The sequence below is a fragment of the Chiloscyllium punctatum genome, chromosome 6, assembly GCF_047496795.1.
Source record: "Chiloscyllium punctatum isolate Juve2018m chromosome 6, sChiPun1.3, whole genome shotgun sequence".
Classification (NCBI taxonomy): domain Eukaryota; kingdom Metazoa; phylum Chordata; class Chondrichthyes; order Orectolobiformes; family Hemiscylliidae; genus Chiloscyllium; species Chiloscyllium punctatum.
Genome location: NC_092744.1, coordinates 52,190,695 through 52,206,929, shown reverse-complemented (window position 1 = coordinate 52,206,929; position 16,235 = coordinate 52,190,695). Strand labels below are relative to the sequence as shown.

At 39.8% G+C, this 16,235-nt stretch overlaps 1 protein-coding gene across 5 annotated transcripts in view; it reads left to right on the top strand.

Annotated features, from left to right (window-relative positions):
• Positions 1-16,235, top strand: part of veph1 (ventricular zone expressed PH domain-containing 1) — a 286,670-nt gene that overhangs the window by 221,173 nt on the left and 49,262 nt on the right. For 4 of the 5 annotated variants that reach the window (XM_072572661.1, XM_072572664.1, XM_072572662.1 and 1 more), the window contains exon 11: positions 9,732-9,863. In XM_072572661.1, the coding sequence (XP_072428762.1) occupies positions 9,732-9,863 (132 nt within the window). Of the gene's footprint in view, positions 1-9,731; positions 9,864-9,983; positions 10,180-16,235 lie in introns of those variants that run through there. The other variant, XM_072572665.1, reaches the window with a different exon arrangement.

Sequence of the window (16,235 nt, the reverse complement as noted above, 5' to 3'; positions counted from 1 at the left end):
CCCTCTTGTTATGAAGGCCAGCATGCTATTAGCCTTCTTCACTACCTGCCGTACCTGCATGCTTACCTTCATTGACTGGTGCACAAGAACACCCAGATCTCTATGTACTGACCCTTTACCTAAATTGATTCCATTTAGGTGGTAATCTGCCTTCCTGTTCTTGCTACCAAAGTGGATAACCATATATTTATCCACATTAAACTGCATCTGCCATGCATCTGACCACTCACCTAACCTGTCCAGGTCACCCTGTAATCTCCTAACATCTTCCTCACATTTCACCCTGCCACCCAGCTTAGTATCATCAGCAAATTTGCTAATGTTATTACTAATACATTCTTCTATATCATTAACATATATTGTAAAAAGTTGCGGTCCCAGCACTGATCCCTGTGGTACTCCACTGGTCACTGCCTGCCATTCCGAAATAGAGCCGTTTATCACTGCTCTTTGTTTCCTATAAGCCAACCAACTTTCAATCCAAGTTAGAACTTTGCCCCCAATACCATGCGCCCTAATTTTGCTCACTAACCTCCTATGTGGGACTTTATCAAAAGCTTTCTGAAAGTCCAGGTACACTACATCTACTGGATCTCCCTCGTCCATCTTCAGTTAGTAAGTTTGTTGATGACACAAAGGTTGGTGGAGCAGTGGATAGTGTGGAGGGCTGTTGTAGCTTGCAGTAGGACTGACAGGGAGCAGAACTGGGCTGAGAAGTGGCAGATGGAGTCCACCTGGAAAAGTGTGAAGTCATTCATTTTGAAAGGTCAAATTTGAATGCAGACTACAGAGTTAAAGGCAGGATTCTTAGCATGTGAAGGAACAGAGGGAACACAGTTAGAACTATATAGTCATAGAGGTGTACAGCATGGAAACAGACCCTTCAATCCAACTTGTCCATGCCAACCAGATATGCTAAATTAATCTCGTCCCATTTGTGAGCATTAGGCCCATATCCCTCTAAACCCTTCCTATTCATGTATCTATCTAAATGCCTTTTAAATGTTGAAATTGTACCAGTCTCCACCACTTCCTCTGGCAGGTCATTCCATACACGCACCACCCTCTGCATGAAAAAGTTGCCCCTTAGGTCCCTTTTAAATCTTACCCCTCTCTCCCTAAACCTATGCCCACTAGTTCTGGACTCCCGCATGCCAGGAAAAAGACCTTGTCTATTTAACCTATCCATGCCCCTCATGATTTTATAAAACCCCTATAATGTCACCCCTCAGCGTCCATCGCTCCAGAGATGAAGCCCCAGCCTATTCAGCCTCTCCCCAAAGCTCAAATCTTCCAACCCTGGCAACATCCTTGTAAATTATTTCTGAACCCTTTCAAGTTTCATTAATAAAAGAAACATTGGAAGGTAATGTTATACAGTCATCGGATTGCATAATCTACAGATATATGTGGATAGGAATGATCCAGCATCAAATTGCTAGCTCAAAATTTGCAGATCCACCATTCACAAGGCACCAACCAGAAGTGTGATAGAATAAATTTGCATATTAAAATAGAGTCACTGAAGAAAACGTAGAAAGGATCTACAAAGTTGATATCAAATCTAAAGTAGTGGAACCAAGCTGCACAAACTGGACTCTTTTCTGTAAAATTGGCTGAGAGCTTTAAAATTATGAAAAGGATAAAGACAGCTAATACAGAGAAGGCATTTCCCAATGGAGTCAAAAAACGGGGTCTATAAATAATGCAGTCATTTATGAACTGAGTAATGAATTCAGAAGAACATAGTACCCTGGACAGAGATTGGTATGTGGAGTTGTAGGTGGGGCAAATAATATGCCTTTAAAGGAATGGTAGATCAGTACAAGATGGAGAAAGGAATTTCAAAAATTCAGAGTTTGAGAGGAGGCTCCAGTGGAAGATGAACACAACTTTGCTCTTTCTATGCTGTGAATTCCAGCTGATCCAATATAATTGTCTCATCTTCTGTTTTCCCCAAATTCCTCACGCTGCATACAATTCCCAGACTGTATGAAGTTCACCCAGAGTGGATTATAAAACAATTCTCCACTTCCAGGGATATACCTCACCACCTGATGTTTTTCCTGACAGCATATGCTCAGGAGGATCTTCAGCTTCCCATAAGTTAGATATATTCATACTTGAGTCTAAAGTGTATTTCTTGTTGCAGTGTGTGACTGGTAGTTTAATACATTCTTACTAAGTATATGACTGTGGTACAGCTGCGAATGTCATTGGTTCCTGAGATATTTACTTAACAATTAGTTCTTAGCTCTTTGCAATTAAAATAAAAATATTACAAAGGAACTATATGCATTCTAAAAGCCTCCATTCCAACATCACCTGTAATGAAAACTTCTTTTCATTAATTTTAACTATCATTGCCTTTTTAATTTGTTTATGGTATATAGGTGTCACTGGCTAGAATTTTCCTAATTTCCCAAGCAAAGATTAGATTAGATTCCCTACAGTGTGAAAACAGGCCCTTCAGCCCAACAAGTCCACACCAACCCTCCAAAAAGTCACCCACCCAAACCCATTTCCCTCTGACTAATGCACCTAACATTACAGGCAATTTAGCATGTCCAATTCACCTGACCTGCACATCTTTGAACTGTGGGAGGAAACCCACGCAGACACAGGGAGAATGTGCATATTCCACACAGTCACCCGAGGCTGATATCGAAGGTGGGACCCTGGTGTTGTGATGCAACAGTGCTAACCACTGAGCCACCATGCTGGTGCTGGTGAGCAATCTTCCTGAACAGCTGTTTTCCTTGCGGTGGAGGAACATCTATGCTGTTCTGAAGGAGGGAGTGCCAGGATTATGATCCAGCAACAGTGAAGGAAAAGGAATAAAATTCCAAGTCAGGATAGTATGTAACTTGGAGGAAAACTTGCAGGTAGCGAGGTTCCTATCCACCTATTTCCCTTTCCCCTTTCAGGTGGTAAAGGTTGTAGGGTTGGAAGGTGCTGTTGGTGCCTTGGTGAGTTGCTGCAGTGCCTCTTCTGTTAGTTCACATTACTGCCACTGTGTCAGTAGTGGATGGGGTGCTAATCAAGTGTATCATTTCAGCCTGGATATGTGGAATTCCTTGATTATTGTTTTGGCTGCACTCATCCAAACAAGTGGATGGTATTTCATGACACCTCTGACCTTGACCTTGCAGAGATGGACAGGCACTGGGCAGACAGGAGGTGAGTTACTCGCCACATTCTACCCTCGGACTGGCTCTCATAGATACAGTCATTTGACAGCTGGTCCACTTCACTGGTTCATCAATGATAACCTCTACAATGTTGAGAATGCAGGATTCAACAATAATAATGCTATTGAATGTGAAGGGATGTTGAATAAATTTTCTATTATTTGAAATGATGGCATTAGTGTTACTTCCCACTTATCAGCCTATGCTTAGACCTATATTCTGGTCTTGCTACATATTGGCAGGACATCTTCAGTGTCTAAAGAGTCATGAATAGTGTTGAATATAATGCAGTCATCAGCGAACAACTAGACATTTGATCTTATATTGAAGGACAGGTCATTGAAGCAGCAACCAAAGATGGTTGGGCAGTAGGACACTGTGCTGAAGCATACATGCAGTGATATACTCAGTCCCAGATGATTGGCCTCCAATAGTCATAAACTTCTTCCTTTGGATATTCCAGCAAGCAGATTTTCACTGACTTCAGTTTTGTTCGGACACATTGACACCATGCTTGGTAAAATGCTGCTTTGATGCCAAAGGCAGTCACTCTGACCTTGCTTCTGGACTTTAACTCTTACATTATATCAGCTACTCATAAATGTTGGATTTCCTCATTTGTCTAAACCTGATTGAACCAGTTATCCTAGCCTGGAGCTACATGTTCAGGCTCGTTTATCATGCCGATCATATTCTTAACTTTTAATCAGATCTCATTTTTATTGTAATTGATAATTAACTAGTTTTAACTTGCAGGTCCTTTATCGTCATGTGATATTTTTTGAAAATGCCACTCCTATCGTGATCTGTTTCCGTGTGAACTCCTGCTTCTCTTAGTTATTATTACCAGAACCAGTTCCTAAATCCATGGCATTTCTTTATCCTGTACATTGTCATAGTTAAATGACATAAATTCCATGTAATCTTAGTATTCCAACTCATCTGTAATTAACTTTACCAGTCTTGTGATTAATTGCAACAAGGCAAGTAGCTTTGTTTGTGTTCTTACTGAAGTAGCCTGTTTTGTGTCACAGGATAATTCAGTTTATCCCCCTCACTAGTTCTCTGCTTTCAGTGTTACTCTATATGATAATTAGCAAATGATGAAGTTTGCCTGTGCCAGCATGTTTTTTTTTACATACTATCCTAGAAGGAACTGTCCAGAGACAACCACCTGATGAGGGAGCTGCGCTCAAAAAGTTAGTGCTTCCAAATAAACCTGTTGGACTACAACCTGGTATTGTGTGATATATTATATCCGTTGCTCCCGATGCGGTCTCCTCTACATTGGGGAGACTGGGCGCCTCCTAGCAGAGCGCTTTAGGGAACATCTCCGGGACACCCGCACCAATCAACCACACCGCTCTGTGGCCCAACATTTCAACTCCCCCTCCCATTCTGCCGAGGACATGGAGGTCCTGGGCCTCCTTCACCGCCGCTCCCTCACCACCAGACGCCTGGAGGAAGAACGCCTCATCTTCCGCCTCGGAACACTTCAACCCCAGGGCATCAATGTGGACTTCAACGGTTTCCTCATTTCCCCTTCCTCCACCTCACCCTAGTTCTAAACTTCCAGCTCAGTAACTGTCCCCTTGACTTGTCCGGTCTTGTCCTACCTGCCTATCTTCTTTTCCACCTATCCACTCCACCCTCTCCTCCTTGACCTATCCCCTTCATCCCCTCCCCCACTCACCCTTTGTACTCTATGCTACTTTCTCCCCATCCCCACCCTCCTCTAGCTTATCTCTCCACACTTCAGGCTCACTGCCTTTATTCCTGATGAAGGGCTTTTGCCCGAAACGTCGATTTCGAAGCTACTTGGATGCTGCCTGAACTGCTGTGCTCTTCCAGCACCACTAATCCAGAATCTGGTTTCCAGCACCTGCAGTTATTGTTTTTACCACCTTGATATTTAACTTTGTCCACCCCAAGTCCAACATTGGCACCTCCGAGTTCTAATGTTCTGTCCTTGTAAAAAATCATTGTTTTTTGCCTATGATGAACAATATAACGAGAAGTTTGCTAATTATGCAATAAAAATTATATTTGTGTGCAAATTTTCTGACCATCATGCCACCCTTACATTTATAGTCATGATTAATTGTAGTCAAACTGATTCCATACTCTTTCCTCAACACTAAATAATCTATTTGAAAATCTGCTCCACTATTTAAGGAAGAGAATGTAAGCCAATTGTGTGTTGATAGAAATTGCCCCAACTACAGAAAATACCTTGGCACTGAGTGAGCAGGTATGAAACCTATAACATGAGAAAATAACCTTAGCTATCACAGTTGTAAAGAAGAGAAGGACTATCATTTCATCATCGTAAACTCTCAACTGCAGCTTGACGACCAGAATAAAAGATGATCTTCCACATTAAATTTGATTTTACTTCTACTTCCATTTACTTAGACACTATTCTATGTTAAGACCTTGCGGAAACTTTAGCAAGAAAATAACACTGATACATTACACTGTATTTCTGCAATGTATTATTCAACTTGGCATTCACTTCATGTGATTCCACTCTCTTCTGCCTCAGACCCAGGAATTTAAAAGTCACTCTCCACACTTACATCACTATGTAACTTAGGTCACTGCTACTTTGTGGCTTGAAGCACAAGGCCATCTGAAATATAGGTGCTCATTGATATTTAGGGGAAAAGAATAATGTGGGAAAGAGTAGTACCCATTAATGTCCCCAGTGGTAATTTGTGCATGGAGTCAAAGGATATTGGTAGGATTCTAAATAAATACTTTGAGTTGGTATTCACTAGCAAAAGGGACCATATAGGTGTAGAGAGAAGATCTGTAATATAATTAAAGAATTTGCACAAATAGAAAGGAGATTCTGAGTGGTAGATCAATGTCGAGAGTCAGATTAAATGAATCTCAGGCTGTTGAGTGAGGCGAGGGAAGAAGAATACTTGCAAAAATTTTCAGTTTCTCTCTAGCCACAGGTGAGATGTCAGAGAGCAAGAGGACAGTTAATGTGGTATCATTATTCAAGAAGGGAGAAAGAGATAAACCAGGAATCTTGTAGGCTGGCTAGTGTAATCACGGTCATGAGAATAATTGGAAGCAATTCTTAGGAACAGAATTATGTGCATTTGGAGAGGGTGGGATTAATCAAAAACTGTAAGCATGGTTTTGTTAAGGGGAGGTCATGCCTGACCAATTTGATTCAATCTTTTGAAGAGGTGACCAGGTTTGTAGATGAGGGCAATGCTTTTGATGTAGTCTGGTTAGACTTCACCGAGACTTTAGATACAGTCCCACATGGGAGACTGAGAGCAGAGGTAAGGGGCCATAGGATCCAAGAAAATTTAGCAAATTGAATCTACAAGTGGCTGAGTGATAGGAAGCAGGGAGTAATGGCTGATAAATGTTTTTCTGACTGGAAATCTGTGTCAAATGGGATCCCACAGGGATAACTGTTGGGACCCTTGCAGTTTGTGGTTTATATAAATGATTTAGACTTGAATTTAGGAGGATTGATCAGGAAATTCACAGATGATACAAACATTTGGTGAGTGGTAAATAATGAAATCGATAGCCTTAGACTACAAAAGGATACATACAGATGGGCTGATCAGTGACAAATAGAATTCAGTTTGGAAAATGCACTTGGTTGCAGTTTGGTGAAGTAATGCACTGGTGAGCACAAACGAGGCAAGGGAATACGTGATTCATGGTAGGACACTTGGAAGTACCAAGGATCAGTGATACCTTAGTATGCATGTACACCAGTCATTTAAGGTATCAGGAAAGTTGGCCAAAATAGTTAAGGCAGCATTTGGTAAGCTTGCCTTTATTCATGGAGGCATAGAGTTTAAGAGCAGGGAGTTAACCCTGGCACTGTATAAAACATTGATTAGGTCACAGCCAGAGTATTATGTGTAGTTCTGGAATCAACATTATAAGAGGGATGTAATAGAGAGGATTCAGAGCAGATTTAACAGGATGTTACAAAGGATGGAGAGTTTCAGTTATGAAGAGACTGTGGACAGACTGGGGTTGATTTCTTTCAAGCAGAGGAGATTGAGAGAATGTAAGAAATAGAAGCAGGAGTAAGCCATTTGGCGCAATGAAACTGTTCCACCATTTATATAATCATAGAATCCATACAGTGAGGAAACAGGCCCTTTGGCCCAACAAGTCCACACCAACCCTCTGAAGAGTAACCCACCCAGACCCATTCCCCTACCCTATTACTCTTTATTTACCCATGACTGGTACACCTAATCTACACATCCCTGAATATTATGGGTAATTTAGCATGGCCAATTCACCTAACCTGCACATCTTTGGACTGTGGGAGGAATCTGAAGCACCCAGACGGAACCCAGGCAGACACAGGGAGAATGTGTAAACTCCACACAGACGGGCATCCGAGGCTGAAATCAAGTCCGGGACCCTGACACTGTGAGGCAGTGGTGCTAACCACTGAGCCACTGTGCCACCCCTTACAATGCAATCATGGCTGACCTTTTATTGGGCTCAGCTCCACTTACCCGCCCGTTCAGCATAACGCTTAATTCCTTTACTGTTCAAAAATCTATCTATCTTTGCCTTAAAAAACATTCATTGAGGTAGCCTCAAGGTGGTCAGGGGATTCCACAGATTGACAACTCTTTGCATGAAGATGTTCCTCCTCAACTCAGTCCTAAATCTGCTCCCCCTTATTATGAGGCTATGCTCCTAAATTCTAGTTTCACCTGCCAGTGGAAACAACCTCCCTGCTTCTATCTTATCTATTCCCTTCATAATTTTATATGCTTCTATCAGATCCCCTCATTCTTCTAACTCGAATGAGTATAGTCTCAGTCGACTCAATCTCTTCTCATAAGCCAATCATCTCAATTCCAGAATTTACCTGGTGAACCTCGTCTGTAACGCCTCGTGTGTCAGTACATCCTTTCTTAAGTAAGGAGACAATATTGTACACAATACTCCAGGTTTGGCCTCACCAGCACTTTATCCAGCTGCAGCATAAGGTTTGTGTTTTTAAACTCCATCCCTTTTGTGATGAAAGAAACCATTTGCCTTCTTAATTACCTGCTGTACCTGCGTACCAACTTTTTGTGATTCATGCACAAAGTCACCCAGATCCCTCTGCAAGTTTTCAGCATTTACATAATAGTCCATTTCATTTTTATTCCTACCAAAATAGATGACTTCATATTTACCAATATTGTCCTCCATCTGCCCACCCTTGTCCACTCAGTTAACCTGTCTATATCCGTCTGCAGACTTTCAGTGTCCTCTGCACACTTTGTTCTACCACTCATTTTAGTGTCATCTGTGAACCTTGACAGCCAACACTTGGTCCACAGCTTTAAACATCTATGTAAATTGCAAAAAATTGTGGTTCCAACACTGATCCCTGAGGGACATCACACACCACTGATGGGCAAACAGGGAGATGATTGGGTTGTATAAAATTATGAGGGGCTTAAACAGGGTGGACAGGAAGAAATCTTTCCCCTTAGTGAAGGGATCAATGATCAAGGGACATAGATTTAAGGTAAGGTATAGAGGAATTCGAGGAAATGTGAAGAAAGTCATTTTCAGCCAGAGGGTAGTGGGAATTTGGAACTCACTGCCTGTAAGGGTGGTAGACACAGAACCCTTACGACATTTAAGAAATATTTCGATGTGCACATGCAAAGCCAGGCATTGAAGCCTATCAACGAAGTGCTGGAAAATGGGATTAGGGTAATTATGTGGTTGTTTTTGACTGGCGTGAACACGATAGGCCGAAGGGTCTTTTTCTGTGCTGTAGATCTCATGATTCTATGGCTCTGATTTATTATGAGTCAAGCAATAGATCCTGCTAGTAACTCGTTAAAATGAAAATAATTACACATTGAAGTATTACGCTGGTATGTTTCCCATCAAAACATGGTGAAACCTAATCTTTTTTGTCGAAGCATCAGTTCATTAAAATTAATCAGTTCAAAGTAACTCAAGTCTAAAACTAGGGTAACAATATGACAAATTTTGAAAAGAAGCTTTTCTTGTTTTTATTTTCTTTTCCCTTCACTTCATAACACACAAACATAATACAATTGTCATTAGTGACTTGAAAACTGTTGCCCTAAAATGTACACTGTACTCCTTTCTGCAGTGTTTCCACATTTTGCTATTCACTTTCGCTCCTTTAGCTCTCAGCTCTTTGCAAAGTAAATTTAGAAAAAGCAAAATAATTCAAATGGTAGTTTGAATTTTCTAAATTATTTATTTGAACATTTCTATACCCATTTTCGTAAGAAATTATTAATGACAGACTCTGCCCAGGCTAATGGCAGTAAACAATGTTTTTTGATTAGAATTTTCTTTTGCCAGCAATAGACATAACTCTTCCAAGCATGTAATATTTACCAAAAAAATGACATTACCTTCCCATTTATTTGCTTAAAACTGACTACAATCATTTTGATAAGAATCAAGCACATCTATCTAAAACTGAACTAAAGTTTTGAATGTGCGAGTCTTAATCATCAGTCAGTGCCTATGGTTTCTTGTCTGTTGCAGAGCTGTTCAGCAAATCCTTTGTCCTCCCATGATGAATCAGTACAAATTCTTAAAGCACTGTGGGAGAAGACACAGCTGAAGGGCACACACAGCTTTGAAACAGCAATGATTCAGGCAATTAATTATAAAAAGGTAAATATGAATGTGTAATATGTTATGATTTCAAATTTTCAAATAATAGTTATATGTTTTTACATTTTAAAATGTAACTAAAATGTAGAGTTTTGTTTAATTCTGAATTCTTCCTAATAGATTAGTCAACAGCTCAAATGCTACAGAATTGGACACATAGTCAACGATACTCCGCAATATCATTAACTCGGTTGGCTGGACAGCTAGTTTGGGATGTAGAGTGATATCCACACCGTGGGTTCAATTCCCAACCAGGCTGAGGTTATCATGAAGGATTCTCCTTCCTAACCTCTCCTTTCTCCTGAAATGTGATGACCCTCAGGTTAAATGACCAGCAGTCTTCTCTGCCTAATGAGAGAGCAGCCCTATGGTCCTCTGAGACTCTGGCGACTTTACAGTTGCCTTTTTACTCTGCTATCTCATTCTCTATTGTCAGTTTTGGAATTAAAACATTTGGTATGGTTTACATAATTGTCAATATAGAAACCAGGAAATTCTTTGGGTGTTCTACCAATTGGTTGGCATGATGTTTGCAGGATTTCTGCCAGTTTTCCATCAAATTTGGAGGATGGTTGAAAGATCCCTCGTAGAGAGATCCTGCAGTAATCTTCAAGAAAGATGAATTTTCATAAACAGAAAGTTACTGCAAAACGTTTGAACATCCCCCAATATCCTCAGTATAAATTTTTATATGAAAGAGTACCTTAAATTCCAAAAATTGTTCATTTTCATTCTGAGCAGGGAATTTGTTCTGAATTTGGGCAGACTGAACTTGTTGGGATTGACATGGACAGGGACCAATTAAGCAAAAACAAATAATTCATATTGTTCTCCAGCTTGGGTTAACCACTTGGGAAAAATAAACCAAAGCCCTCAACTCTGATCCACCACTGTTTAGCTGTGAGGTAAAATTGAAGAATTTGGCTGTATTGGCAATACCTATTCAGGAGGAAATGCAAATTGTAAGGAGGACACAGATTCTGCAAGGAGATATGGACAGGTTAAGTGAGTAGGCAGCATGATGGCAGAGGGAGTGTAATGGAAGAAAGTGTGAGGTAACTCACATTGGTGAGAAGACTAGAGGAGCAGAATATCTGCAAAAGGTGTGAAGCCTATAAATGTTAACGTTCAGAGAGACCTGGATGTGCTCATGTAAGGCTGTCAATGTTAGCATGCGCGGCATCACAGCAAACAATTGGGAACCACAGGTTGGTTTGGCCTTTACTGTAGAGAATTGGGGCAGTTCCGTTTGAATTGTAGAGATTTAGGTATACCTGGAATACCGTGTGCAGTTTTAGTCTCCAAGTTTAAGGAATAATATAATTGTATTGGAGGCAGTACAGCAAAGGTTTACCAAATTAGTCAAGAAAAATGAGAGAGTTGATTAATAGAGTCATAGAGGTGTACAGCACGGACACAGACCCTTCTGTCCAACTCATCCATGCCGACCAGCTATCCCAACCCAATCTAGTCGCACCTAACAGTACCCAGCAGTGTTGAAGAACTGTATAAATTGAGGCTTTAGTCTCTGGAATTTGGAAGAATGATAGGTTATTTCATTGAAACATATAAAATTCCGATAGGGCTCGACAGTGTTACCATTGAGAGGTTGTTTCTGCTGCTGATGAATGTAAAACATTGGGCACAGTCTTAGGGAAGGGGATGATCATTTAGGATTAATATGAGGAGTAATTTCTTCGCACAGTTGTGAGTGTTTGGAATTCTCATCCTATAATGTTGTGAATACTCCATTGTTAATATGTTTAAGGCTGTGTTAGTCAAATGTGCAGTTTCTCAGAATCAAGGGATATGGGGAACAGTATTAAAACAGGAGCTGAAGTCCAAGATCAGCCATCAGAGCACTGAATGACAGAGCAAGCTCAAAGGGTATTCCTGCTCCTAATTCTTGTGCTCTTAGCTCCTGTGCCAAAGCCCTCAATTCTTCTCAAAACTGACATATGAGGCAATTGTTAAAAAAGACACAAAGTATAATTCTGATTTTCCACAATAAGACCATAAGAAATAGGAACAGAATTAGGCCACATGGCTCCGTGAGCCTGCTCTGCCATTCAATAGGATCATGGTTGTCCAATATTCCAGTAACCCTTGATTCCCTAACTGATCAAGAAACGATCTTCCACAGCCTTAAATATACATGAGGATTCTGCCCCCACAGCTCTCTATAGTTAAAGATTCCAAAGTCTCTCAACCATCTGAGTGAAGAAATTCCTCATCATCTCAATCTTAAACTTGCACCTCTTTATTCTGATGCTAGGCCATCTGGTCCCAGACTATCCTGTGAGGCAAAACATACTCTCAACATTTACCCTCTTAAGAATTCTTTCATTTCAATGAGATCATATCTCAATCTTCTAAACTCCAGTGAATAGAATGTTTGGTCTTTGCTCAGAAGACAATCCCTCCAGATGGGGATGATCCTAGTGAGCCTTCTAATCAAGTCCCATAACCCTTCTTCAGAACTCTGAAGAAGAAGCTCCTTCTGAAGAAGGGTCCCTGGACTCAAAATGTTAATTCTCTTTTCTCTGCACAGATGTTACCAGACCTACTGAGTTTCTCCAGTAATTTCTGTTTATGTTTGTTTCAGATCTCCAGCATCCACAGTTCTTTATTTACAGAAAAGTAACAAACTCATTCAACTTTATATTTTAATGGATTCAGTTATTGCCTTGCTGGCAGTTCCTCAAAGAATATTTATGTGCAACTATGATTTGGAATACTACTGGAGTAATTTGTGTTGTGAGTCTGCTCTATTTCTCTCGCTCATCATTGACATGCCTGGCTCTTCTCAGGATTATTTGTACTTTATGCTTCACCAACTGACTCACTCCAGATAAGTTAAACAAGGCGTTTGATTTCCATAACTGGCCATGATTTAGATCGTATTAGGTGATGTAATTCTTCTTAATTCCTGTAAGACAAAGATGCTGACTATCAGCTCAATTCGTGATCCTGTTGGAATCCACCCTGTATCTATGCTTTGAAAACATATTGTGGAGAACAGCAGATTTCCAGACAATCAAATGGTATCTTGTGAACCTTGCATGCAAATACAAAAATTCTCCACAGCTAGGCATCTGAAAGCCCCTTCTCCACCACCACGTTTCCTAAGTTTGGTTCAATCTATGTAATTTATTTTCCATTGTATGATGAACATCCCACTGCATGTTTGGTTTTAATCACATTGTTGTTCTTCTTTCTGCAAAAATCTTATGGATTACACCAAATTTTTGACAAAAACGTTTACAACTGAGCATAATGTTATGACTGTGATGGGAAGAGTGCACTGAATTTTCTAGTCATAACATTTCTCGTCACATTATAAAATTAATTGTTTTACCCAGCTCTCGGATATGTGCAATCATATGCTTTCTATATATTAGACTTAAAATAAAAAGATCCATCAACCAGGTTTTTTCTTTAATAAACATCCAAATTCTTGATTTATTCTTTAAAAAAAAACATATTCCACAAAGATGGAGGATTGGTTAACACACAGTTTGGCAATATTAAATTTATAAACTGTTTCCTTTCTAAATATTTAATCCCCAGCTACCCCCTCCACACGCACATACACACGCACACGTGTAGACACACACACACACACAAGATTTATTTCTGCAGACAAAACCAGAAATTGCTGGAGAAACTCAGCAGATCTGGCAGCATCTTTGGGGAGAAAACCAGAGTTAATATTTTGAGTCCATTGTTTCTTTATCAAATCTGTTTTGTTTTTGTTTCAGATCTCCAGTATTCACCGCTCATTGTTTATTTTATTTCTACACAGATTCACTTAAATTACAAAACCTTTTAGTTGATAAGTTTCAGTTCTCAAAAGCAAGAATGATAAGGTTCGAGCTGTTTAGATGACTGGTAGTTTGACATTCTGGTGCAAAAAATTCTTGCTGCTGAACAAACGCATTTGTATTCATTCAGGAAATATCAATAAACTCCAAGGTGCTGGAGCAAGTAGACCAGGCCTCCAGATACCACGCTAGGCCCACGGCAAGAACTGTTTTTCAGAACAGGAGAACCGAGCTGAGAAGATTCTTTCTCTCAGAAGGCTTCTTCCCAACTACTTGAAACCATATCAAAAGGAGAAACTAGATCCTTTGCGCCATAGACCAGGCAGAAGGTACCAGTTACAGAAAATTATCACAAGACATGCGACTACTAAAAAAATGCCTTTTATTCAATATCCTTTCGGTAACCTCTTTCAATCAAAACACTGATTCAATTATCTGCAATATTTCAAACTCAAGTCCACAAAAATTCTTAAATATGAAGCTGCCTTAACAATATGAAAATACAAAAAAGAGCAGGAGGAGGGTACGAGGCACCTGGAATCTGCTCTAATCTTTTATGTCAACTGCAATTTCCCAGCTGATCCCCATATCCCTTAATGTCCATAGACGGAACAGTAGTGGGGAAGACATTTGAATTTGTTATTAAGTTTATGATAACAGATTAGATTTGGTAATATTGACCCAGTTTTCTGAAGGGAAAGCTGCTCAGGCTTTTTGAGGATGTAACTGACAGATAAATGATGAAAAACCAATGTATGTAATATATTTGGATTTTCAAAGTCATTACAAAAGATTAAAGTTCATGAGATTGGGGATAATAGATGAGCATGAATTGAACATTGATTTGTAGATTTAAAAACAGTAGGAATAAAGGGGTAATTTTGTGGATTGAGAACCTCATTAAAATTATGGCCACTCTTTCCCTGAGAATCTTTTTCTATAAAGAAAATTATATATAATTTTACATAAGAAAACAGGATTAATTAAAGTTTCCCAGCCGATGCCTCAATAAATTATTTTGGAAAACTGTCCCAGTGCATTGTAAGTTGCTTTTGCAATTTGGTTCTTCCAATCTACAGTCTGTTTCATAGCCCTCACAATTATGGCATTATGTGCTCCTTTATGTGCTCCTTTAACTGATATATGTTTTGTTCCAAACAATAAAAACTGTTAAAGTCTGTAAACTCTTCCATCAGTTATTTATTAGCTCTACTTAGACTAAATTTCCATCTTTATCTTCAAAGGGATTGTCCTTTCTCATGAGAAACAGTAATTCAGGAAAATATTAATAGTTAAACGGACTGCTGCAAGTTAATTAAAGAAAGCCAGCAGGCATTTCTGATTAGGAAATCTAGATTAAAGTAGAAACATAGAAACATAGAAGATAGGAGCTGGAGGAAGCTATTTGGCCCTTTAAGCCTGCTCCACCATTCATCACAATCACGGTTGATCATCCAACTCAATAGCCTAATCCTGCTTTCTCCCATAACCTTTAATCCCACTCGCCCCAAGTGTTATATCTAGCTGCCTCTTGAATATATTCAATGCTTTGACATCAACTAGTTCCTGTGGTAATGAATTCCACAGGCTCACCACTCTTTGGGTGAAGAATTGTCTCCTCATCTCCATCCTGAATGGTCTACCCCAAATCCTCAGACTGTGACCCCGGTTCTGGTCACACTCATCATCGGGAACATCCTCCTGGCATCTAACCTGTCTAGACCTGTTAGAATTTTATAAGTTTCCATGAGATTCCCCCGATTCATCCAAACTCCAGCGGAAATAATCCTAACCTAGTCGATCGCTCCTCATACATGAGTCTTGCGAACCTTGGAATCAACCTGGTAAACCTTCGCTGCACTCCCTCAGGAGAACGATCATCCTCCCTCAGAAAAGGAGACCAAAACTGCACACAATATTCTAGGTATGGCCTCACCATGGCCGGTATAATAACTAACTTACAGGAGTTGTTTGGAAGGGAAATAAAGATAATTAATGAGAGCAATGCAGTTTATATCATGGTACATGTTTCTAAAATGTGTTTGATACAGTACCGTGCAGTAGATTCGTGAGCAAAGTTATAGCTTTTGAAATAAAAATAACAGAAGAAACATGGATGTAAAGCTGGCAGAGGGACAGGAAACAGAGTAGTGATTAATTTTTTTTAAATTTAGTCCATTTTCCAATCAAACTGTTTAGAGATGTTATTACACACCTCTGGAGCAGTTAGGATTTGAACCCAGGTCTCCCAGTATAGTGGTAGGGACAAAGCCACTGTGTCACAAGATGGGCCTAGTTGTCATTTAGTGATCTAGAGGAAGCTTTGTAATGGAGTTCCTTATCAGTCTGTATTGGGACCATTGTTTTTCCTAATGTATATTAGTAACCCAGACTTCAGTGTAGAATCCATTATTGTGAAGTTTGTGGAAAATATAAACCTTGGGAAATACAATGAACTGTGAGGAGGCGAGTGTACAACTTCAAGAAGACATAAACAAGCTAGTGCAATATGTGGACAAATCTAAAGTAAAGACTTTAAATCAAAAGT